Genomic DNA, 22,874 nt, shown 5'->3' with positions numbered 1-22,874 from the left:
CACACACACCCCCCCCCCCCCCACACACACACACACACACACACACACACACACACACACTGCCGGATCTTTGCTGGGAATCGTAGCACCAGGGGGACGCAATGTTGGTCAAACTGGCCGTGGCGCTGCTGGTTTTGTCAGCGCTGGAGCAAGTGGTGGGATCGGATAATATAGATATCCACGACAGCCTCCCGGAGAAGCCTGCGAGCCAGAAAGGACGCCTCTCCCTGCAGAATACAGGTAAGAACTACAAGTGTCAGTGGAGATAAGGAATGTGAAGATTCGGTGGTGCAACTGATCGCACATCTCTTTGGGGTTTGTCCGTACACGTGTTTCAGTGGCTGCAAATTAAATCATGCTGGGGACCCCTCCGGGCGATTTAATCAATCCGCAGCTTTTAAATTAAATTCAGGCGATGTGGTGCACACTAGTGACCCTTTTTCGATTATTCAGAAAGACGATATCTTGTAAATACTCTCAGACAGAAACTCAATATGTTAGTAAACTATTAATAGATCGGCACAAGGTAATAGGTAATGTATACGGCAGCGCATCTAGGTGTGCTTGCGTGCTGGTGTACGTGTGCGCGCGTCAAAGGTGACAGTATCAGTGGTTTTCTGGAAAAAAAATCTGTTTTGTGCATGTGTTGTGTCTCCAATGAATGCTGTGTGGTGTGTTCAAGCAGGTTAGTAGAGCAGTCATGATTGTAGTAGTGTGGCTAAAGACGAGCAGGAGTTTATTTCTTGACCCAATCCTCTGGGGGAAATGTAGCTTAGAAACCATCCAAAGACACGCGTCTAACACACAGCACTAACCACATTGGACTACTGCCTTTTTTGCTGAATCTCTCCCTCTATCTCTGGTTTATATTGGCTGATTTGTCCCCCCTCATAAACAGAATGACTTGCGCCACACCACGAGAACCTGTGGCAACATATTACAGCATAATTGTTATCTTGCCTCCACATTGGAAGAAAAACTATAAGGACAAACTCCAATGCAGATTTCACAGCAGAGACCCTGCTAACACCACTGTGTAATTCAACGCACGTTGCGGCCAGGCTCGTACGATCCAAGCACATTCCCGTGATGCCAAAACAAGCACTGCTGACAGCGGCTCACTTTTCCTGCGCACTAAAGTTCAACTCAGTGCCTACAAACTATTCCCCTTCCCCCTACCACCCCCAACAGAGGCTCTTTGTTGACAAGCGTGATTCACATTTAATCCTGTATTTGCTTCACCTTCATGCGACTGATGCGCACTTCCAAAGAAGAAATGTTCTTATCCCTTCAGTTATCATCTTCGAGGCAGATCACGCGTTTAATTATGTTTTCACTTTAGTCAACAGTCAGGGTTTTCATAGCCAATCTGTGTGAGGCCATCCTTCTGCCAACCTAACCTACAATTTGCCCGATTAATTTAAGAGTAATGTCACATAGGGTAAGCAGCAGTTTCTGACAGGTTCCCTGCTGGTAGATGGCTCATAATGCATGCCTTTAGACAGCAATTTAGGGTTAAAAGAGACCTTAACATTCACATGGTAATTTCTGTCCTCAGACATCTGTTTTATTCCTGTCTTTTGTGGCCACTGTAAAGAGAAAATTTCATTTTGGAGCCAGCCAGTGGTGTGCAGAAGCTCATATTATGTGTTCACATGACATATACTTACATATTTTGCAAGTTTTTTTGCCTGCATGGCTGCTGTTTTACCCCTTCATGTAGCTAATGAAGCATATTTCTCTTACTGCCGTTTTAGTGTGCAGTTCATATTTGAATGCAAAAAAAAAAGAGAGACTTGTTGCTGAACATTAATAGAAATGACTGCATTTGTGTTTTCATCCACTCAGTAGCAGTCAAGGCTATATCTGCAATGCACCATCCCATCTCAATGCTAGGCAATGCAGATGGATTGTGGTGCAGAATGACACAGTAATATCTGTCACCAGTCAGAGTGTTCCTCTGCAGGAACCCCTCAGCCTGGGAAATTAGACTTCTCTCCCTTCTCCCCTCCCTCCACCCGGAGCCCTGCATCCCTTTTCTGTCTCTGACTCTAGGTCATGAACACAGGAGCGACCGCCTGTGTCTGTGGTTATAGTCATACGCCACATCAGCTTTGAGATTTTGTGCAGCAATATGAAGTGGAGTTGTGTCTTCCATCAGTAAAACTGTAACAATGTGCTGCCGTCTTTGCTGTGAACAGACAATAAGGTCCCTCCCCTAACCTGTTCTCTCTTTCCAGCTGAGATCCAGCACTGCCTGGTGAGTGCAGGGGATGTCGGCTGTGGTGTGTTTGAGTGCTTTGAGAATAACTCCTGCGAGATACGAGGGCTGCAGGAAATCTGCATGACGTTCCTGCACAACGCTGGCAAATTTGACTCTCAGGTACTAAACTAGTCCGTCTGTGTGTTTGCAAAAATGGTATAACCAGAGGCAACATTCCTGTTCACCGCTCCGAACCTGTCATCCATGCACAGATGTGTTTAATTGTGCTTTTTTCCTCCTTGTATATACATACCCACATTTCCTAGAAGTAAGGTTGTGAATGTACGGATCGCTTAATCTCTTTTCCTCTCCTGGGAAGTTCCCTTCCCTCTCATTGGACTGGTGCATGTACAGTTGGGACCAGGGGTCATGAGCCAATTGGCCGTATGCCTAGCGGACACCGAAGACCTGCCAAGCCAGGCCTGACTGGGGTCTTAACATATCTATAGGATCACATTCTGGGAATCTTTGGCAGTCAAATCCAGCACAATTTATTGCTATTCACTCAGAATTTCAACACCCCATACAGTTGCGCATTCAAAACAAGTTTGCTTTAACACAATTGCATATATGTTAAAATCTGCTTAAATGAGTAAAGTTCTCGAAAGTAGCACATTATAATTTAATATGTCAACTAAATACCTAAAGGTTTTTCTTTGGCTGACGTAATCCAACAACTTCAGCTTGTCTTGAGCGTTTGCTCAACAGTTTTTGTGTCTGCTGTGTTTGTAGGGGAAATCCTTCATCAAGGATGCTCTGAAATGTATGGCACATGGGCTACGGCACAAGTTCAGCTGCATCAGCAGGAAGTGTGTGTCCATTAAAGAGATGGTGTTCCAGCTCCAGAGAGAGTGTTATATCAAACATAACCTGTGCTCTGCGGCTAAGGACAATGTGGCCGTCATGGTGGAGATGATCCATTTTCAAGATCTCTTTCCTAAAGGGTGAGTTGCTGCTCCGGACTGCATGTTTCGATAGACTTTCTTTAGCCTGTCCTTTCTTTTCATGAAATCTCTGCTAGTGTACTTTCCCCACCTTCCCTGTTTTGTTATTTCTTGTATAGTAATAGTGCCATCCCATTTATTCCTGTTGTTTCCTAGACCTTGGTCTTTATTGTGCTTCCAAATCACAAGCTTCATGTGAGTTATCTGCCTCTCTCTGCCCAGCCCATACGTGGAGCTTGTGAATATTCTCCTGAATTGCGGAGAGGAGGTGAAGGAGGCATTGACACGGAGTGTGCGGCTACAGTGCGAGCAGAACTGGGGGGCTTTGTGTGATAGCCTGAGCCTCTGCTCCTCCCTGGCCCCTTCTCCAGCCGGCGCCGCCGTGGAACACCACCGCCATCCCTTGACCTCCCACCCTGAGCCGGAGCACCCTCGCCCTCCACGGCAAGGCGAAAAGGACAAACCGGCTAAAGCGGCCTTCATTGCTCACCCACGCAATCGCAGTCAGGGACCCCCGCCGCCAGAGCCCAGAGGCCGGACTCGTGGCTGAGCAGGAAGACCCCGAGGCCACCGACCTCCGGAGGTGAAAGCGCAGGAGACTGTCCCGACCTTTGATCCCATACAACGTTTAAAACCACGCTTGCAGACTTATGCACATCTCCACACACACACACACACACACACACACACACACACACACACACACACACACACACACACACACACACACACACACACACACACACACACACACACAAACACACACACACACACACACACACACACACACACATACACACACACACACAAATTCCCAGACAGACTGAGCAGAAGGAAACAAGCCCCGACCTTTTCCTGTCCTTATTCCGCCCTCTCCAGTCATTCCAGCAGTCCGACATGGTAAACTTGCAGGGTAATTGTGGTGTAGCTTGTACTGTTATGCCAGACTGTAGGCCACCATTTTTTAGAAATTGAATAATAATTGTAATTATCATGATTATTTCATCTGTTAGGACTATTTTGGCTCTAATATAGCATTTCTCAAATCATACTTACTGTAAGGTTTGATTATATTTGTATTATTTATTTTATTCTGTATGCAATGTTGAAGTATCAAAATGTACATAGAAATATACCTATCTATATTTATATAAACATGTATAAATATAGTTACAATATGCAATACTGATGTACTATAGATAACATAGTATGGCGTGCTGTCTGTCGTTCTCTTCACAGTATTGCACCCATCACACATTGGTCTGTAGATATGTAACATACACCATTTGTTGTTTCAAAAGTGGGAATGTGTATTATAATTATAGATACTTGATGATTAAATACAAAATTGTACAGGTTTCAAGTCCAGTTCTGGCACATATGAATTGTAGTGCATGATGGCCACGAAGCCAACAAACTTGTGCAAGTGAAAATCCACTCTAAAGAGGATGCACATGTAATACTATGAATATGGACATTTCACACTTGTATGTATTGATAAGTCTCTCACAAAGCTAATAATAAGAGAGCCAACACTAATCTCTGATGTCATCCAGCACTGCTGTCTGGACAGCAATGAATGCCATTCATTGTTAATGTAGCTTCAGAAACAGGGCCCTGGTGACATTACAGATTACTTTCATGTTTATTCTTTCAGGAGACATTATTGTTCTTTTCCACAAACAAGAATTTAACTGACATATCTTATGCATTCTCTTTGAGTTGGTTTTCCATCTAGCTGTTGGTGAACTGCAGCAAAGAGAGGGTGTTCAATCAAGTCCTTTTCAAATGTAAAATCACACACATCAAGGTGCCTAAACTTGTTATTGTCCACAGTGATCGCTTCTCTGTGATTTAAGTGAATGGATGATACTGTGTCATGGGGAGATTTAATGTTGAAGCTATTTAACGATGATGTTGAGCCACAGAAGTCTTAGATTTTGCACTTTGGATGATTGTCAGTCCGTGTTGGACCGCTGCAGGTTAAGAAATAAGACCGGGTTTCCAGAGCAGTCGCCCTCTAATCAGACCTTACTGTATAAGATATGTCATTTTATCAACCCTGGTTTCCTTATCAACTCAAGCACCAAGCCTCTAACCCCACATGCCCCTTAGGACCAGATTCAGCCCCTTCTTCAGAAGATCAATGTCATTTTTTGAGGTGTCCGATTCGGCAGGAATGAGGCCTGAAAAAACCCCTCCAGATCTCCGGACCCTCTAATTTATCCCTTATCCCTCTCTGGTCCCATACCTAGGTCAGGAGAGACATGAAGGCCTGTTATTCTACCCGTTAGAGCCGCAGGCAACGCAGCAAGGAACCAGGAACTGGGTTAAGTCCACACACGGGGGCTCTGGCGTTGTTATTCTAAATGTTATATTTACCGAGGCCACCAGAGAATTCCTCTGGGCAACAGCCAAGAGCGAGCAACTCGTAGAGGCAGAGGAGTGCAGCAAAAAGGAGACTTTTTTTATGTGATGATTCACTCCATCTTTACTTCTCCTAGTACTCTTCTTCTCTCCCTGCTTTAAGTCATAGATAGTTATTTTGTTCATTTCAGGCCAGTCTCACTATATAAGCTGGGGAAGTGCAGCTTGTGAGCACATTACACCACATGCCGGGGAGCGATTGGTGCATAAAAAGAAACTAAAACCTGCACAGACTTTGTGGCTCAGTTTTTTTTCTACTTTTTTTTCCTGATGTACTTACATTAAGGTTATTTCCTCCCAATCCTTTAGAGAGTATTATAAGCTCTGAGGATTTTAATCATCAGTGAGGCTTTCAGGCTTTTCTTTTTTTATTGGAAGTTGGGATTCCTGTGATATCCCAGCATGAGAAATAAGCTAATCCTATTGAGAATGTACTGTATGTGTGTGTAAAGTGACAATCTGTTCAGCTCTGTCATTAGGTTTGATATGGCTTTTTGTAATAATGTAGTGGCTTGAATGGCTTTTTCTTTATGTGTTCAGAGGAAATAAAACTAACCACGTTTCCGGTATTGTTAGCGCTCCATCACTCCATCACTACATGTTTTCCTCCGTTAAGCACAAGGACTCTTTTTCCATGGCTGGAAATACAGAAAATGGTCTAGAAGTTTGTAACTCACCTAAGACATTGGGTATATGATCTTAAAAATATCTATGGACTCATGAAGTCAGATGTATCTTGTTATCATTAAAATATTTTTGTCTGTATTTTGCACATGTGTCTATCACTTTAGTATTTATTTAACCCTCCTGTTGTGTACATTTGTCCCCCCTTACTTGGTGTTCCCAGTCAAATTTGACTGTCTGTTTTAACTGCTCTTACAACCATTAATCATCAACACATTTTATATAATACCCTTTTAGGCTGTAAACAATGTCTCAGACTACTGGTTTACATAAATAACTGCATTGAATATACAAGGAATAGACATATGAAATGTATTGCAAAATGTACATGGTTGTGCACTTTCTGATGGAAGAACCGTATATAAGGTTTCCCGTTCATAGGTTTTACAAAGTTCACTAAACCACTCGAAATTCAATGAAAGTGGTGATCAGCAATTTGATATGTGCAAATGCCTATTGTGGAGGATATCATAAGGCCTTGAGGCTATCAAATATAAAACACAATATTTATGACTGATGAAGTAGTAAATCTGACCCGAGCACAAGAGGAGGGTTAAATTGAAGTATGGCATAAACACCATGACAAACACATTCTTGTGGCTCAACATCAGATGAGAAGGTCGTCTCAGGTATAGACACAAGTTAAAAGACACCCCATCTTCCCCCGTCTAACTTGACACTCTGACAGTGAAATACAGACTGTGTTTAAAGTTTCAAGGACTGGAAATATCCTCCCTATTGAAAGGCCTAAACATTTATGTCAGCTGCTCTGGATTGTATGCTATGCTTGGGCTGGGTTCAGGGTGTCAGTTTTTATGAGTTGTCCCCACAGTGTACATTGCCTCACTAAACATTTAGACAATGCTCTGATTTGAATGGTGGACTTCCAACTATCCTTCTGCAGCTTTAAGTCATTCTAGGGTCAAGTTAAGTGTGCTGAGGTACATTTGTCCATAAATGGGAATGTGGGACACAAAACCGTTAGTTCTTTTTTTTTTGTGTGGCAGAAAAGATGAAGCGCTACTTGCCACATAACGTATCTTACAACCTATGTGGCATCAGCACCTCTGCTGTTCATTGTGAATCTGCCACAGTAAGCCAGCCATCTCTGAGTGTGTAGTGATACTGAATGACCACTGGGTGGTGACATCTCTCTTTTTATTGACTTAAAGGCATCTAGTGGGAGCATGAGAAAATATTTATTTCAATAGGTGTAAGTTGTTTTACTTCATCGAAGCTACAACTGTTTTTAAAGGTAAAATTGATATTTATTAACCCTTTTAGGTGTAATCCCTTTTTTCATACTTTGGTTCTCCTGGTCTTTTTGTGTAAAAATCATTGAATAACCTCAACCTGGAAGGCATAATCAAGTAATTTACATATTTGTTTTCAGGACAAACTCTATCAGCATGTTGGCTACAAGGATGTCACATTAAGGGAAGCCGTGGGTGTCTTATAATTAGTTGTAAAATGTGAATCTGAAGTGTCTAAGCTTCCTGTTATGCTCTGTTATCTTTGATTACAGGAAGTACATTAAAACAGTATGTCTCCAAACTACCTATTAAGGAACAACAAATGCATTTTTATTATGTTTTACGTTGATGGAGTACTCCACTGATGAATTTGAGTTGAGTCATCACGAGGACTCAGCCTGTTGAAATAGTAAAATGTGTCCTGTGGCTCTAGAGGAGTTTTCTAATGTTTCAGACTACCCTGATGACATCATAAGGGTTATCAGAGTTTAGGTGACAAATACTATTAAGTTGTGTTATGGGACGTCTAGCATTTTTGGATTTTGACCCAGATAAGAGTCTGGTACCACCAAAAGACATGGAAGTAACATGTCAATTTCTTAGGTATTCTTAAGTTAAGCATGTTATCACTGCGGTCAGATAAGGTAGTGTAAAGAAATGTAGCCTATTTTCATATTTATTAATGCTTTAGTCAACCATTGTCTTATTGAGAGTGACTACTTTAATTACATAGGGAACTTAAAGCTCCAGAAGATAACATTGGAAAAGCAAACAAAAGTAAACAAGGCTTTTTAATATATCCATCTGAAAAGCCCGATCTTGCCATTTCCCCCCCCAATGAAAGTAGCTAGAAGCACTAGATCCAAAAATTGTTAAATCTAGCAAGAGAGACACTATGTTGGCAACTATGTAAGCCCGTCCCTTCACGCCTCCCCCCAAGGTCACTCCCCCTACATTATCATTATGAATGTGATAATATCTTAATGAAGATAAAAGACTAACAGGGCTGAGTTTTAACAGCTGTCAGGCTAACAGCTTGTGGAAGACTCCAGTGACTTGCAATGAGTGCATGGGCAGGCAGGTAGACGTTCTGCAACAGCGACATGTACCATATTTATTTATTTGTCAAAGTGTTAGATCCATTCATTGTTGTCCATGTGCGAAGAGGGTGTCGTCAAATACAAAAAAAACATTTTGTAAAATAAACTTCCCTTCGTGCCTTTAATTTGCATACCAAATGCAGCTCAGGGCCTGACTCCTCCCCCCACCCACTCCCCTAATTAGGGCAGACTATAAATTGCACCTGCTGCAATTGTTCACTTCTTTGGCTCTGCCTTCATGGTCGGTGGTGCAGGTAGGCTGGCTCTCTCAAAATATGTCTCAGTTACTTCTAGTTTTTGTTAAACTCACTTGCTGTTTCCTTGCAGTTTGTCTGGTGACTCTTTTTTCCTGTGGTGAGTAGACACAATTTTTAACCAGATTGCTTCTACCATTGCTTTTAGGTTCACCTGCTGCTGTTTTTGTGTATGTCAGTTGCTGTTTTTGGTTAGTCCAGTTCAGTTTGAGTTACTTTTTGTTTAGCCAACTGGGATTCTCCTTTGTTTGTTTAACCTTGTTTTCAGTTATTTATTTTTTCCATTAGAAAAGCTGAGTGCCGGTCATTGGGGGGACTAGTCAGCCTCACTATGTTGTGGTGAAGCGCACGAGTGAGGACCTGTTTGCTCTGTGTGGTTTACTGTGGCTGCACCTGGTGAGTATTTGGTTGCACCCTAGTGTCACGAGAAGTAGCCTGCCACCCCATTAACTGGCTTCAGCTCACTTTAGCTTTAGTTTCTTTTTTGTATAGAGTTTTAAATGTTACATTTTAGATAACGATTTTAATCCCATTATATAATAAAGATCATTTTAAAACTAAGTAATTCTTGTTGTTTTATAACTCATTATTTTGTCTTCCACACCGTTTTCCTAAGTTTCCTTTTTCCTTTGGATTTACAATTAATAAAAGTTACTTTATTCTGAAACGCGTCTCTGCCCCTCAGTCCTGAACCTGTGTCCTACTCTTTTTATGTTTATATCCTGGGGTGCAAGTCCCCAGGTGGCGTTGTCGGTTCCCCATCCCTCTTGACTATAATTTAACTTTAACACCACCCTGCCACATTGACATTTATTTTTCTCCATTCTGTACCTTGTAAGTCCCCAATCTTTACGTAGCCCCTTGATGGAATAAAACCCTTAATACGTGGCATAAAATCTCCAATTTTAGTCTTCAACTACATTTTTTCTTGTTTAGAAAGGAATGACTACACCATACTACTTTTGTGTTTATCCTAACTAATTTCCTAATACAAATGGCAATTTGACCTAAATGCCAACACTGTTGCTGTCAAACAGTGAGTGTTACGTTACATTCATGAAGCTGATATAAAGGCAGCAGAGTGCAGTGGGATGCATCATGTGGGAGATATTATGCTTTGTCACACCGCTTGTCGTAACAATGCATTGCTTCTGAGATGGATGACCTCCTGGCCAAACAATTGGCTGCCGGCTGGACTAGAAATCTCCCAGTTTGCATGGTTGGTATGACAACCAAGCTCTATCAATATGGAGGCAGCAGATCACATCTGAGAGGAGGCTGAGCAGCAGAGAAACCTGAGACAGTCGGCCTTGTCTGCTTTGTGAACATCCACCCTGTGCTCCAGCGAGAACTAATGAATTAATGACTGGGTGCCTAAGTTCCATGGATGAATCATTAAAGAACCATTGGGGGTGAATGGTTACACCCCACTTCTGTCTGCTTTTGGGGCCTCAGAGATGAATGTACTTTGGTACAAGGCACATTTTATATACTGTGTGTTGAATACGCGTGTGTAATTTGGCTGCATTAACTGAGTGGAACCTCAGCAGCGAGGCTCAGTTTCACTGGGGAATAAAGAGCGTGTTGCTCTTAGGGAAGAAAACGCTGACACAACTCGCTGTGCTCAAATTACTGTCGCCCTCAAAAGACCAGGCAGCAGCATATATAAGATGGTGGATCCCAACGCACATTTTGAGACCGTTAACCTTGCATACACTGTAGTCAATACTGGCCTGGGAAATATTAAACAAGTAACACCTGGTACAACATTCTGTTATTTTAAAAAGAAACCAGAAGCTCAAGACATGCGTGTGTGTGTGTTGTTAAACCACCCCAACAGGCCCTGCTGCACACAGGAGTGGGGTGGGGTGATGTGTGCTGCCACTACAGGATACAAATGAAGGGTGGGTCCGCCTTGGGGAACACTGTGTTAACAAGACTAAGCTCTTTCAGGGAGTTTTCTTATAGCATAGTTACGAAGATAGTCTTTTTGAGCTTGCGTTGAAACTCGCTGTCTTAAAAAGGCACATTTGCTAATGCTTTCAGAGACAAAATGGCCAACAGTTATTTGCTCATTGCTAAACTGCACAGGAATTTATTTTTCACATACTCTGTTAATATGAGACCGGACCCCGCATATGCCCTTAAATAGTGACCATAGTTATATTACGTTTACTAGGACTTTTTAAATTGGTCTTTTTTTGCTTGAACTTTAACAACAATTTTAAGCCTCACTTGAGTAATGTATAGGCCTACTGTGGGTCTTGCAAGAGTAATTCTATTGAACAGGATACTCTTTCCTCTCCTGGTGAGGAATCATTAAGGTTTTAATGAATTGGCTTCAGCAAGGAGAGACCATAACTAAGTGAGGTAGCCTACTGGCTAATGTGTGAAATTATGTTTTCTGTATTAACTTACTGATATTGTGGTATGATCAATGCACAGCACGCATCGGACCAAAGTAATATTATTCAAGCTTTCAAGATCTATAGATCTATCTTATCCATTGCTTTTTTCAGGGCCTTCCTAATATACAACACGCCAATCCTAGACAACTGCTGTAGGCGTATGTCATGGGAAAACACATTTGCTTAGCCAAATTCACTCAACTGCATTTTAAATAAATGCAAATGTCAATCCAAACCTTGGATTTTAACCTTTTCCATTGGCGTAAACTAATCTGTTTTTTTGTCTTGTTGATAGAAATTTCCTTGATCCTTAATGTTTTTTCTTTACAATACAATAAAACTCCTCCCATTGATTTCAAGGCATCCTTATTTGGGAGGCGAACGTCTTGAGTGCATGTGCCATTCATTGAGAAGGACCAATGTAGGCGTGGCCGAATGGAATACATCCAATCAAATGTCCGATTTCAGTAGAATAGGCGGGGCTTGGGAGGGAAATCCTGACACATACAGTGGCTGGTGGCTGATGGTGTAGGCGGGGCTTGTAGACGGAAGTGTCTCCCGACTGGTCCAGCTGTCATCGAGAAGAGAGAAGAGAGAAGAGACCATTTACACCGGCTGCCTAGGAAATGCAGAAAAAGGGAAAATGTTAAAATATGGTAACATTTAAACGATAAGATCATGACGCCGAACTGAAGGTAACTATGCCCGACATATCACTAAATGCACATGTTTGTCGATACGTTGGAACAACCGTCGAAGTTGCGTTGCGTTATTTCGAGATGTAAAAATGATGACAAGGTTTGGTAGGCTGTGTGTGACATTGAACATACAGGACACGAAACAGACGAGGTCGTCTAAAGAGATTTATACCATTTCTAACCACTCATGTCTTGAAATACTCTGCCGTGCTGTCGTTGATAACGCTGTCGTGTATGTTACTGAAATTTAAAGGGACGTTGTAGCCGTGTAATTCGTTTATGGCTTCCCAGCTGCTTTGCAAATATGCTACAACGTCTCTGCGGTATCGGCTATTATCCTAGCCTAGCGGCTCGGTGAAGGGAACTACCCTAGATTCAGAACAGACAGGAGACGTCATCAACATTTTCCTCTATTTAAATGGTCGCGTATGAGGAGGTCATTGCTGAAAAGGGAAGATTATTCGGTAAGTGTCCATGCTGTAAGCCTCCACAGCGCTTATGCGTTCACGGATGCACTGTAATGCATAATCGTACTTTAAATTTGACTGCTGGGATCTGCATGATTAAAAGGGCACATGGAAGGTGGCGGAGCAGCTGTTAGCTTGCTGCTAGCTGCGTAACGACCTTTAGAGACGTATAAGCTTCACCAGGCTGTTAGCTGCCTGCGCTGGTTAGGCTGGGTGTTTTCCGTGGTTGCCTGCCTGCCTGCTCCCCTGGTGTTATATTTCATCCAGGCCTCCCATGGCCTAAAGAGTCAATGATTTAATCTCATTGATTGCATCACAAGACCAGACAGGGTGCAGCCCAAGCACATTCACTGGTTAAAGCGAGGCTTGTTTTTTTAAATTTGATATTAGAGGCCAGATCAACTTGAAGTCTAACAGCCTTATGATTATTGTCACCCATTCTTCCCCCCTTCTCTGCCCCTCCTCATCCCACACATTAGAATAAAGAACAGGTGAAAGCCAGAAGTGACTTGAAGATTTACTGGTTGTCCTAAATGGGGGACTACGGGTTTGGAGTTCTGGTGAAGAACAGCAGTGGTAACAAATCTGCTTTCCCTGTGAGGATCCCTCCTCACCTCCAACCCCAGCACCCTCACCACCCTTCCAACCCTCCCAGCCCCCCTTCCTTCGTAAACAACACCTGCTCCACCAATGGGGGCAGCGCTTGGCTGTTCCCTGCTGTAGCCCAACACAGTAACATGCAAGATGAGATTCTGGAGTCAGACAAGTCCAAGGCCTTGGACCTCCAGGACATGCAGGAGAAGTCTCAGGTCCAGTCTCAGCCTCAGGCCCTGTCCCCAGGGCAGCAGGAGGCTGGGGGAGGCCTAGGAGAGCTCGAGGGAGATCTTCCCGAAGACGGCCCATTAGAGAAGGGTTCTTTGGAGAGCAGTGGTGGAAAGGAGAAGCTGAGGATGGAGTCCCCTGTGCTGAGCGGGTTTGATTACCAGGACAACCTGGGTATGGGTACAAGCTGCGCACAATCCACCTCCTCATCCTCCCTGACCAGCTTTAACAACTGGTCCCCCGCTGTCCCATCCACCCAGTCTCCAGTGGTCGGAGAAGACGTTGGAGGGTTCTTTGGTCCCAATAGCTCCAACGCCAACGGACCTCCCCTGCTGTTCCAGAACTTCTCTCACCACGCTGGACCTGGCTTTGGAGCAGGAGGTAGTTTCTCCCCACAGATTGGACCGGTCTCCCAGCACCACCCACCAACACCTCACCCCCAGCACTATCACCCACACGGTCAGGGGGTCCCGCCGCAGCACCGGCGCTCCCCAGCTAGCCCGCATCCACCCCAGCCCTCCTTCCCTCCGCATCCCCACCGCACCGGACCGTTCAACCAGCTGCCCCACCTCGCTCCTACCCAGAGCAAACCTCCTTCACCTTGGGGAAGCTACCAGAGCCCCTCCACTCCCACAACCACCTCCTGGAGCCCCGGTGGTTATGGCGGCTGGGGAGGCACACAGGGGGTCCGAGAGTACAGGCGTGGGGTAGGTGGAGGCATGACGGGTCTTAACTCCATTTCCCCACTGAAGAAGTCCTTCCCCAACAATCAGGTAGATGTGATGACTTATCTCAAACAATAAGACATTTGCATAATTAATATGATAGCACACAATACATTTGGCTAGTGAACATGTGTGAAACTCATCCAACTGTCTTTACAGGTTCCCTCTCAGAAGTTCCCCAGGAATAGCTCTGGTTTCAATCACAAAGGCTGGGTAGAGGACAGCATGAGTCGCAGTGACAGTGTCTACCCTTTCCAGGTGAGCATATTGCATATCACATTGTAGGATCCAAATCGCAGTAAGTGCAACATTGTTAAAGGCAAAATATTTGTCAAACTGAATTGATAATTGTGGTGCTGCAGAGATGTCGCCGCCGTTAAACCAAGAAACATTTGTTTTGTTAACATTTCTCATGAATGACAATTATGATGCAAAAAAAAAGAGAAGATAATTCTATCCAATATCATGGATCACATCACAATCATATCTTTTTCAAATCATGCACCAATAATCCCAGGTTATATTCAGGCTGGTGTTAAGGGAGTTTTTGGTGTGATGCCTAGTGGAACAAAGTTTAGTCTTAGTGTGGCCTCCAGGGGCAAATGATGTTAATCCTATTAAACACGCTCATCTGTATCAAATACAACAAATAAGCCATTGACCAAAGCGGGATGCGTGACAGTTAAGCCAACTAAACAGATGAATTGAAACGTATTGTGTGTGCTTATGTGAGCTCTTATCTAGATCATTGCGTTGAAGGAGAGCAGTGTTATCATCTGCCCTCATCACATGGCCTTCCTCTTGTCCTGATTTGAGAAGTCTTGTGCTCGGCTGCAGCTTTGCATGCTCTCAACCCATTTAGATACACTGAAACCCCTCACTTGTGTTTTGTATAACTCATAAAATCTTTTCAGTGTTGTTGGAATTGATTCAAATGCTAATATATCATTTAACCTTTAGCTATTCAATCAGAATTGGTATTGCTCTGAAATCAGCCAAGTGGAAGGATGATTTTTTTTTTAGCCCCTTAAGTGAAAACTCTTCTTGCATCTTATGGTATTGGATACAGGGAAAAGATCTTATCATATTGCAGAGATATGCAGGTGATTTTCTGTTGCATACTGGGCTCCATTTTCTGTTTACAGTGCTATCCGATGAAGTCTCTACGGGGATATTCTCTGCAGCTTTTTATTAGCTTTTAGCATCATGGCAAACTATGTCAGCGCTCTTGCAGCTTCAGATGGTGATGTGGGAAATGAGGAGGCTAATTGTTGTCTTCCTCTCTTTCAGCAGGAGCGAACACGGTCCTTTGATGGTTTCAGTATGCACTCTCTGGAGAACTCTCTGATTGACATTATGAGGGCTGAGCAGGATTCCTTGAAAGGTTGGTTCCCACACTACCGAAAGTGAGGAAAGGCTACTTTTGTTCAGCAAAAGCTCTCTATAAATACAGCAATTTGTTCTCTAATCCTGCAAGCAAAATACAAGAGTTCTACACATGTCGTAATTAAAATGTGTTATAGTCTTTTATTACAGTACATATCTGATTTATCCTCAGTAACTCATGATAATAATGGCCTTCAGCAATTTTGCAGTCCCTTCATCTTCACTTACTCCCATTAAGAACACAATTTGGATCATTTTTGTTCCAGTCAATCTTATAAACCACAGCCATTTGATACTTATTTATGCCAACAGATTCTTGTACTTACCAGCTACACATTTATTTTTATAATAAATATTATATTTTCTAGAATGTGTTTTGCAAACATGCACTTTTGTTTAAATGTAAGAATAAGCTAAACTACATTTCAGGCACTTTTGGATTTGTCTACTGAAATGTTCATAATTCCCCCATCATGGTCTTTACACAGAAAATAGTACATTTAGGATAAAAAGAACATTATGTGAAAGGTGAAGGAGTTAAATGTCATGAAATGGTGTTCTGAGGCCTCTCCTGTTTCTGTCATGTAGGACGTTACAACTTCTCTCACCAGGGAGGAGACGGGCCTCTACCTATGAATGGTATGTAAATGACATGCACACAAATATGCAGCGCTGAAGCAGAAGTCAGGGCTTGGAACTAATGTCTGCCAAATGAACGAAAAAAAAAGTTGAGGGAGCAAGATCATAGATTTCAATTTTACTATCATTTAAATGTTGATAAGAACTCAATAAGCTCATAAAATAGAAAACAAAATTGAAACCTCTTGATATCACATGACCACACCGAGAGATAAAACGAGTGGTAAAATCATAAAATGTCATGTTACTTGTTTTATACGTCTCTGAACTGCTGTGGTAGTTACAGTGACACACGACCAAAATGGCTGACTAAAAGGAAACCAGACCAGACCGGCTTCTTGGAGTAGGAAAATAATACTGCTGTCAGGGAGGTTCAGAGACGGCAGGGAGCAAATTCATTTCATTTCAAGTATGCTGTCAGACACAGATGCTGTATGTTGTGTTTATATTGGAAATCCAGGCATCCGTTTTCGGATTCATAATAAGAACCTTATTTTTATTTAGTTTCTCCAGTCATATGTGGAATTACTGTAAGTTCAGCATGTGAAACAATTAATTGCATTACCGATTAATTAGGCATTAAATGAATGTGGTGTATGATTACAAGCCTTGCTGTGTCTATTTCATACAGAAATATTTATTGATACCCATTTCAGTGGAAATATACTCTCCTAAAGTTTTAAATGCATACATGTGATGAAAAGCATATTTAAACTGATGGATATTCAGTTTCTGTTGCTTTAAAATACGCTCTCCGATTGAAATGGTGATCCTACAAATTCATTTCAAGCTCTGGCAGTGTTTTACTTGCTGTTTCTTATTTTGTGCCTTTTTCAAAAAAAGCCTTTTCAAGAGTGTTTTGTGTTGTTTTACATGCAGCAAGAAGTTATGGCAGAAGACGAGGTAAAACCTGTGAATATGTCTTGATTCCTTCATTCATTTTAAATTTAGAAAGCAGTAATGACCCCTGATGATGACCTTGTGGTTCTGTCTTTCTGTTTGTCTGCTTGGCTGTTCAGTGTCAGTGATTCTGCCTTAAATATTGTCAGGTTTAAGTCTCTTTTTCTCCGGGGTGTGAAAGCCTTCCAATGTTGCCTGCTAAGACCTAGTAGTGTTGTCTGCATCATCAAATCTAGCAATCACGGCTGCTTCTGTATGCATTTCTGACATAATTTATTTACATCAAATTCCCTTCTATAGTAATATTAATATCATTTTAATAAGTATGATTTGTTGTATAACCTAGCTGGGGGTAAAACAATATGTATAATCCAGATTGTTATCTCCTCTAGGTCACTCGTCTCTGTTCCCTATGGAAGATGAGCGCTCTTTTGGAGAAGACGAGTCTGGGGACCAGGGGCTGGCTGGCCTGGGTTCAGCCCACTGTTTCCCCCACCTCAATGGTGAACGCGTAGAGCGATATTCTCGCAAAGTGTTTGTTGGAGGGCTCCCCCCAGACATAGATGAAGGTAAAGACATGTAACTGGCTACAGAGGATGGTTCTATTCTATGCTGTTATAAATCAAAAGCTGTAACAACCCTAAATCACTCCCAAGAATTAGTTGTAGAGTGACGGAAATGTGGTCATATCAGCAATATTGTTAATTCAACTCGTCGATGCAGCTTTACTTTATATGAAACTCAAAACATAATTTGGTTATGATCTTTCAATCTTAAACCAAGTAACACAGGGCAGAATTACTGATGGCACTACTTTCTAATATTAAAGGGGCTCATGTGCTTTTATGTAAGGGAGAGCAGTTTAATTATATGTTGGATAATCTAGGTTAAATGCATTTGTTGTTTTTATTTAGTACATTGTGTGCACTCTTTGGTGAAATACAAATGTAACCCTTTTTCTGGTTATGATCGTCAACACCACAATCTAAAAAATAAATTTAGATCCCTGGTATCTAAATATATTGGTATTGATCTGCCTACCCATAATCTTGAAGGTAGCTCCAATTACTATTACTAATTGTTTTGCGTGTCCTTTTTCAGATGAAATTACTGCCAGTTTCCGGCGATTTGGTCACTTGTTTGTTGACTGGCCTCACAAGGCAGAGAGCAAGTCCTATTTTCCACCAAAAGGTGAGTCAAACTCAAACTAGTTGAACATTAGATTTCTGCCAGCGTGTTGACTCAACAGCACTGTGATGATGAATATTTGCTCGTTATGCAAACTCATTGTTCTGTTTGTCCAACCTTTCCAGGATATGCATTCCTGCTGTTTCAAGACGAGAGCTCTGTGCAGGCCCTGATTGATGCCTGCATTCAGGAGGATGGCAAGCTCTACCTGTGTGTCTCCAGCCCCACCATCAAAGACAAGCCTGTGAGTCGGGTTACACTGTTTAATTTTCTGCTGGTTATCTTTCCTGCTCAGCAAGTACGAAACTAACACGTGTTTAAAAGGCAGAATCGCAAATGGAAGACATGGAGTAGTATGGTGTGGCTGGTCATTGTATCAGAGAAAGGATCTCATTATTTAGTTTGCTCTAGGACTTCGCTGTGGTAATCCATCGGTTAAAGGCGCTGATTATTTCTAATGCAAAATATGATTGAAAAATAGATTGGTACACATGTGAATGATCAACTAATCGTGAGCATTTGAACTGTAAAGTTTGTTTGGATAGGTTTTTTTTTTTTTTATGTAGATGTTTCCGTATTCAGCTAACAGCACACAAAGAGAGGAGAAGCAAAAAATAGTGACCTCACAAGTTGGTGCATTTATGCATTTTTTGATGTATTTTATCATCATTCTAGAAGCTTATTTTAATCAGAATCAGAAGTATCCCCGCCAACAACAACATCCTGCAAAAGCAGTCAAATAAAACCAAAGGAGTGTTTTTATCTATATTGCATGAGCAGCAACCCTCTTTCCTTTTCTACAATCCAAAATGCATCAGTAAAGCCCGACTGAGGAAGATGTTTTCTTTCTTCCATCTTGATTTTTGCAGGTCCAGATCCGGCCTTGGAACCTGAACGACAGTGACTTTGTGATGGACGGCTCTCAGCCATTGGACCCAAGAAAAACTATCTTTGTAGGAGGTGTCCCCCGTCCCCTACGTGCAGGTAAGGTTGTGCTGTGACCCCTAAATGTTGTGCATTTTTGCAGTTGTTCGGATCCCATTAACATGCATTTTGTATTGCTCTTCCAGTGGAGCTGGCCATGATCATGGACCGTCTGTATGGGGGAGTGTGTTACGCTGGGATAGACACAGACCCTGAACTTAAGTATCCAAAAGGGGCGGGCCGAGTAGCCTTCTCCAATCAGCAAAGCTACATTGCAGCCATTAGTGCCCGATTTGTTCAACTGCAGCACGGGGAGATTGATAAACGGGTGAGTCCATCTCCTATTCAGGTCTGTAAAAATGTGGATGTTCATTAAATATTTATCCAACCCTATCTGACATGCTGCTGTGCATGCATTCAGACTTTTCCCAACCTCCATTTTAACACAGCTTTTCTGTCCTCCATTTCCTCTACGTTTCTCAGGTGGAAGTGAAGCCATATGTCCTGGACGACCAGCTGTGTGATGAGTGCCAGGGCACCCGCTGCGGGGGGAAGTTTGCTCCTTTCTTCTGCGCCAACGTGACCTGTCTGCAATACTACTGTGAGTACTGCTGGGCAGCCATCCATTCCCGGGCCGGCCGCGAGTTCCACAAGCCGCTGGTTAAGGAGGGAGGCGATCGACCGCGACACATCTCCTTCCGCTGGAACTGAGGCGAGAGGGCAAGGGAGGGAGACGATGCAGGATCGGGGAGGGATTGAGAGAAAGGGGTAGTAAGGGAAGGGGTACGGGCTACGATATGAAAAATGAATGCACTTTTCTTTTAAGTTAAAAAAAAACAACATAATTTATTTTTTATTTTATTTTAATTGGGCCTTCTAAAAGAAGTAACTGCTAAGAAGAGAGTGAAATCCCATTTATGTTTTGACTTTCAGTGTGCATGAGCATATGGATGCATTAGATTTGGATTTAGATGTTTTCTGACTTGACTGTACTTTCTTTTCGTGTTAGCTGGCAAAGCTGCTTACATTTGTTGTCAAGAGTAACATCAATTTTAGTGAGGTTCATCATACCTAAATCAGTATACTAACTATGGAAGTTGAGTTTAAGAAGGGTGCATTTTCTTACTTTTTGCTTGCAGGATTAGAGAACAACAGTTCCATTTACCAAAGGTTGAGTGCAAATGGTTGGGTTGAAGAGAGGAGGAAAGCCGTTTAACACGGTCGTACGATTGAGTTTTCCAAGAAGCTCAGTGTATAGCATCTGGCCACGTCACAATACAAAATCTCCCCTCAGTCTGGCACACGTGTTTCGATTGCTGGCATGAGTTTTTAGGTTTAGGTTTGAAAGTCGACACTTTGTAACCAGAAAGGGCAAACCAAAGATTGGCCTAAAACGCATCATCAAAAGCAGATGTTGATCTGAGGGTTTTTCAGGATAATGTTGTGTCCTCTTGTCACTCGGCGGAGGAAAGGCTGGAGTTGTCTGGAGTTTCGGTTTGTGGGTGTCGGCTAATAAAGACACAGCCCTCAGGGCTCAGGTATTGGCAGTAGTATTTGCTCACTTTATATTGTCAGGGATATTAGCACTGGAAGCTAACATGCTAATGTAGTACAAACTAATGGGAATGCACAGTCCAGTCTCCCTGAGCTGTCCTCATGGTGTACCACTGCACGCTCTACCATGACTGGAGCTTCTATCACAAGTGTTGTGGTTGGATATGGTAGTAGCTAGAATTTGCTGTCACAGAGATAAAGATATTATTTTATACATGGCCTGCTGATTTTTGTACAGTGTTTTATAGCTGATTATTTTGTCATGAACATATATACATTTATTATGCACTACTTTTCTAAATATTTTTTTCAATAGTCATTTTAGGCACATTTTTCACAGATGGGAGAACTCCTTTTGCAATACCTCATTTTTTTCACTTGGTGAAAAATAATTTTGTACCTTTGTTACTAAGAGATCTGCATTTATGGTAAACTTAATTTAAAAAAGAAAATGAATGATATTAATATAATTTTCAATTAGCTTTTATATATTTAAGTGCTGGTAATTCTGAAAATTGTCTGGTGCATCGGTGTGATTCTGTAGATAAAAGAAAAAAGGCTATCTGTAGCCAGTCGTATATGGATTCTCCTCTGTCCTTATAAACATAATTACAGGATCCTAAGGCATGACAAGACCTTTCTAAACTGATTTTGATAGTCTTGAAAATATATTCTGATATTTCTCTCCTAGGTGTATTCAATAAGATTATAAATAGGGTAAATGTTTTGGCTTTGGTCAATGTGAAATCTTCCCTTCCATCACCGGAGTGGATATCATCTGTTTGAATATTTAGATCCTCTTTCTGGGACTGCCTGTAAGTTCTACTTATTCTTGGCATGCATAATGTAATACAGAAATAACATGGCTAGTGTTAATGCAGGACCTAATGTAATGCACTAGATCTCCTTTTTAACTTTTTCTTTTTCCTTATCTCTTTGAGATCACCTCTCTTGTAGCCTCTCTTTACATGATGGAGTCTGCCTTCCTTACACAGACATGATGTTTATGCAATCTACACAGTGACAACACTTTGGATGCGTTTTGTAATGTAGAGGACACTCAGTAGGACATAGGTATGGAGACTTGATCACTTGACCCCCTTTGTGATGTGGCATGCTTCGGACATAACCTGAATGTGATTTAATGTTGCAAGTTAACTTTGAGCCATTATGTGCAATACTTATTCTTTCCAGAAACAAGTCTCCACAGTGTAAGTCATTTAATCCATATAAATCATGCAGTCATTTACACATTATTTGTTTCCTATTGTTCATGCTGATGTCTGCGAAAAAAAAACAAACTAATTTATACCTGAATTTATTTTTAAACATTAGTTTTGTGCTTATTTACTTATTTTGCTACTACCATGCTACTGTGATTGAAAACATTGTATATACTAGGTCGATAATGTATTTAGCATTTGCTATATTTTAAATTGAAATGTATAACTATCATTTTGATCAGATTTTTGTTATATTTTTGGGGTGATGTGTTAAACTTGTTGATGTGTCTAGTTTTTCTAATTGCTGTATTGTGCTCCACATTTTCAGATGAAAAGAATATTGATTATGTCTGTTAGTATTACTTGATTGCAAAATTTCAATAGTTTTTAATTGTATGCTGGGAAGGTTATATTTATTAACTTTTTTTTACCTGATATCATTTTGATTTTTATTAAGTCATTTCACATTTATACGTAAGTTCCAATTTTTATATTTTCTTCCTGATTAATTTACGCTACAATACAGACGTCAGTTTTATAGTTGGTTTGTAGTATTGAAGTAAAACAAAAATCTAATGTCATATATTCATTTGCTGCCAACTGTTTGTAACTGTATGCATACATTTGAAGTATTTGTAATGTGAGTTGTTGAACGAATAAAACAGCTGTGAGGAAGAATTACATGCCTAGAATTGATTCACCAGAGACAAAGTACTCTTCTTTTCCGTATTTTCAGAAAGGCTCTTTTAAGTTGATTTTTGCGGGGGATGTTTTATACAAACACCTGATGCCGTTGTTGTGTGACAGCAATTTTTGGGCACATCTGGTGGGTTGTGTTCAATTAGGTTAGCCGTATTTATAGGCTGAGGGGTATTTTAGGCCATTGTGAACACTTGGCTTACCCAAGCCCTCAGTCTTTTGTCGCACCAAACATTTTCCAGTCTAATAAAACACAGTATTTTACCTAGAATAGAAGTATACACATACCCGCCAAAAGGTTGTGAGATCTTATAAC

The 22,874-nt window shown here is 41.6% G+C and overlaps 2 protein-coding genes across 5 annotated transcripts; both read left to right on the top strand.

Moving 5' to 3' along the window:
* On the top strand, positions 1 to 6,399 carry LOC134859350 (stanniocalcin-2-like). Its single transcript, XM_063875782.1, is given in 5 exon segments — positions 1 to 240; positions 2,241 to 2,383; positions 2,996 to 3,207; positions 3,430 to 3,715; positions 3,717 to 6,399. Coding segments are annotated over 5 exon segments (858 nt in total). The 5' UTR covers positions 1 to 101; the 3' UTR covers positions 3,795 to 6,399.
* A 5,486-nt stretch (positions 6,400 to 11,885) lies between these two features.
* LOC134859709 (cytoplasmic polyadenylation element-binding protein 4-like) lies at positions 11,886 to 22,555 on the top strand. 4 transcript variants are annotated; one of them, XM_063876357.1, is made up of 12 exons: positions 11,886 to 12,028; positions 12,978 to 14,093; positions 14,205 to 14,303; positions 15,339 to 15,429; positions 16,020 to 16,070; positions 16,950 to 16,973; positions 17,363 to 17,539; positions 18,072 to 18,161; positions 18,284 to 18,402; positions 19,028 to 19,142; positions 19,229 to 19,410; positions 19,566 to 22,555. In XM_063876357.1, the coding sequence occupies exons 2-12, from the start codon at positions 13,032 to 13,034 to the stop codon at positions 19,791 to 19,793; spliced, it is 2,238 nt and encodes a 745-aa protein (XP_063732427.1). In that variant the 5' UTR covers positions 11,886 to 12,028; positions 12,978 to 13,031; the 3' UTR covers positions 19,794 to 22,555. The 4 variants fall into 4 exon arrangements, with proteins under 4 accessions (XP_063732427.1, XP_063732426.1, XP_063732429.1 ...); XM_063876356.1 differs by having other exon boundaries at positions 15,336 to 15,429; XM_063876359.1 differs by lacking the exon at positions 16,950 to 16,973.
* Positions 22,556 to 22,874: the final 319 nt, after the last annotated feature.

The sequence above is a fragment of the Eleginops maclovinus genome, chromosome 23 (assembly GCF_036324505.1).
Source record: "Eleginops maclovinus isolate JMC-PN-2008 ecotype Puerto Natales chromosome 23, JC_Emac_rtc_rv5, whole genome shotgun sequence".
NCBI classification, from domain to species: Eukaryota; Metazoa; Chordata; class Actinopteri; order Perciformes; family Eleginopidae; genus Eleginops; species Eleginops maclovinus.
Note: the sequence above shows the minus strand (reverse complement) of the source record. Positions and strands in the feature narration are given on the sequence as shown.

What these genes read in the sequence shown, in the direction of transcription:
- LOC134859709 (XM_063876356.1), top strand. Translation starts at nt 13,032, where the DNA reads ATGGGGGACTACGGGTTTGGAGTTCTGGTGAAGAACAGCAGTGGTAAC. An exon ending in AGTCCTTCCCCAACAATCAG is followed by an intron (nt 14,094 to 14,204) that starts GTAGATGTGATG and finishes CTGTCTTTACAG; the next exon opens with GTTCCCTCTCAGAAGTTCCC. An exon ending in ACGGGGAGATTGATAAACGG is followed by an intron (nt 19,411 to 19,565) that starts GTGAGTCCATCT and finishes TACGTTTCTCAG; the next exon opens with GTGGAAGTGAAGCCATATGT.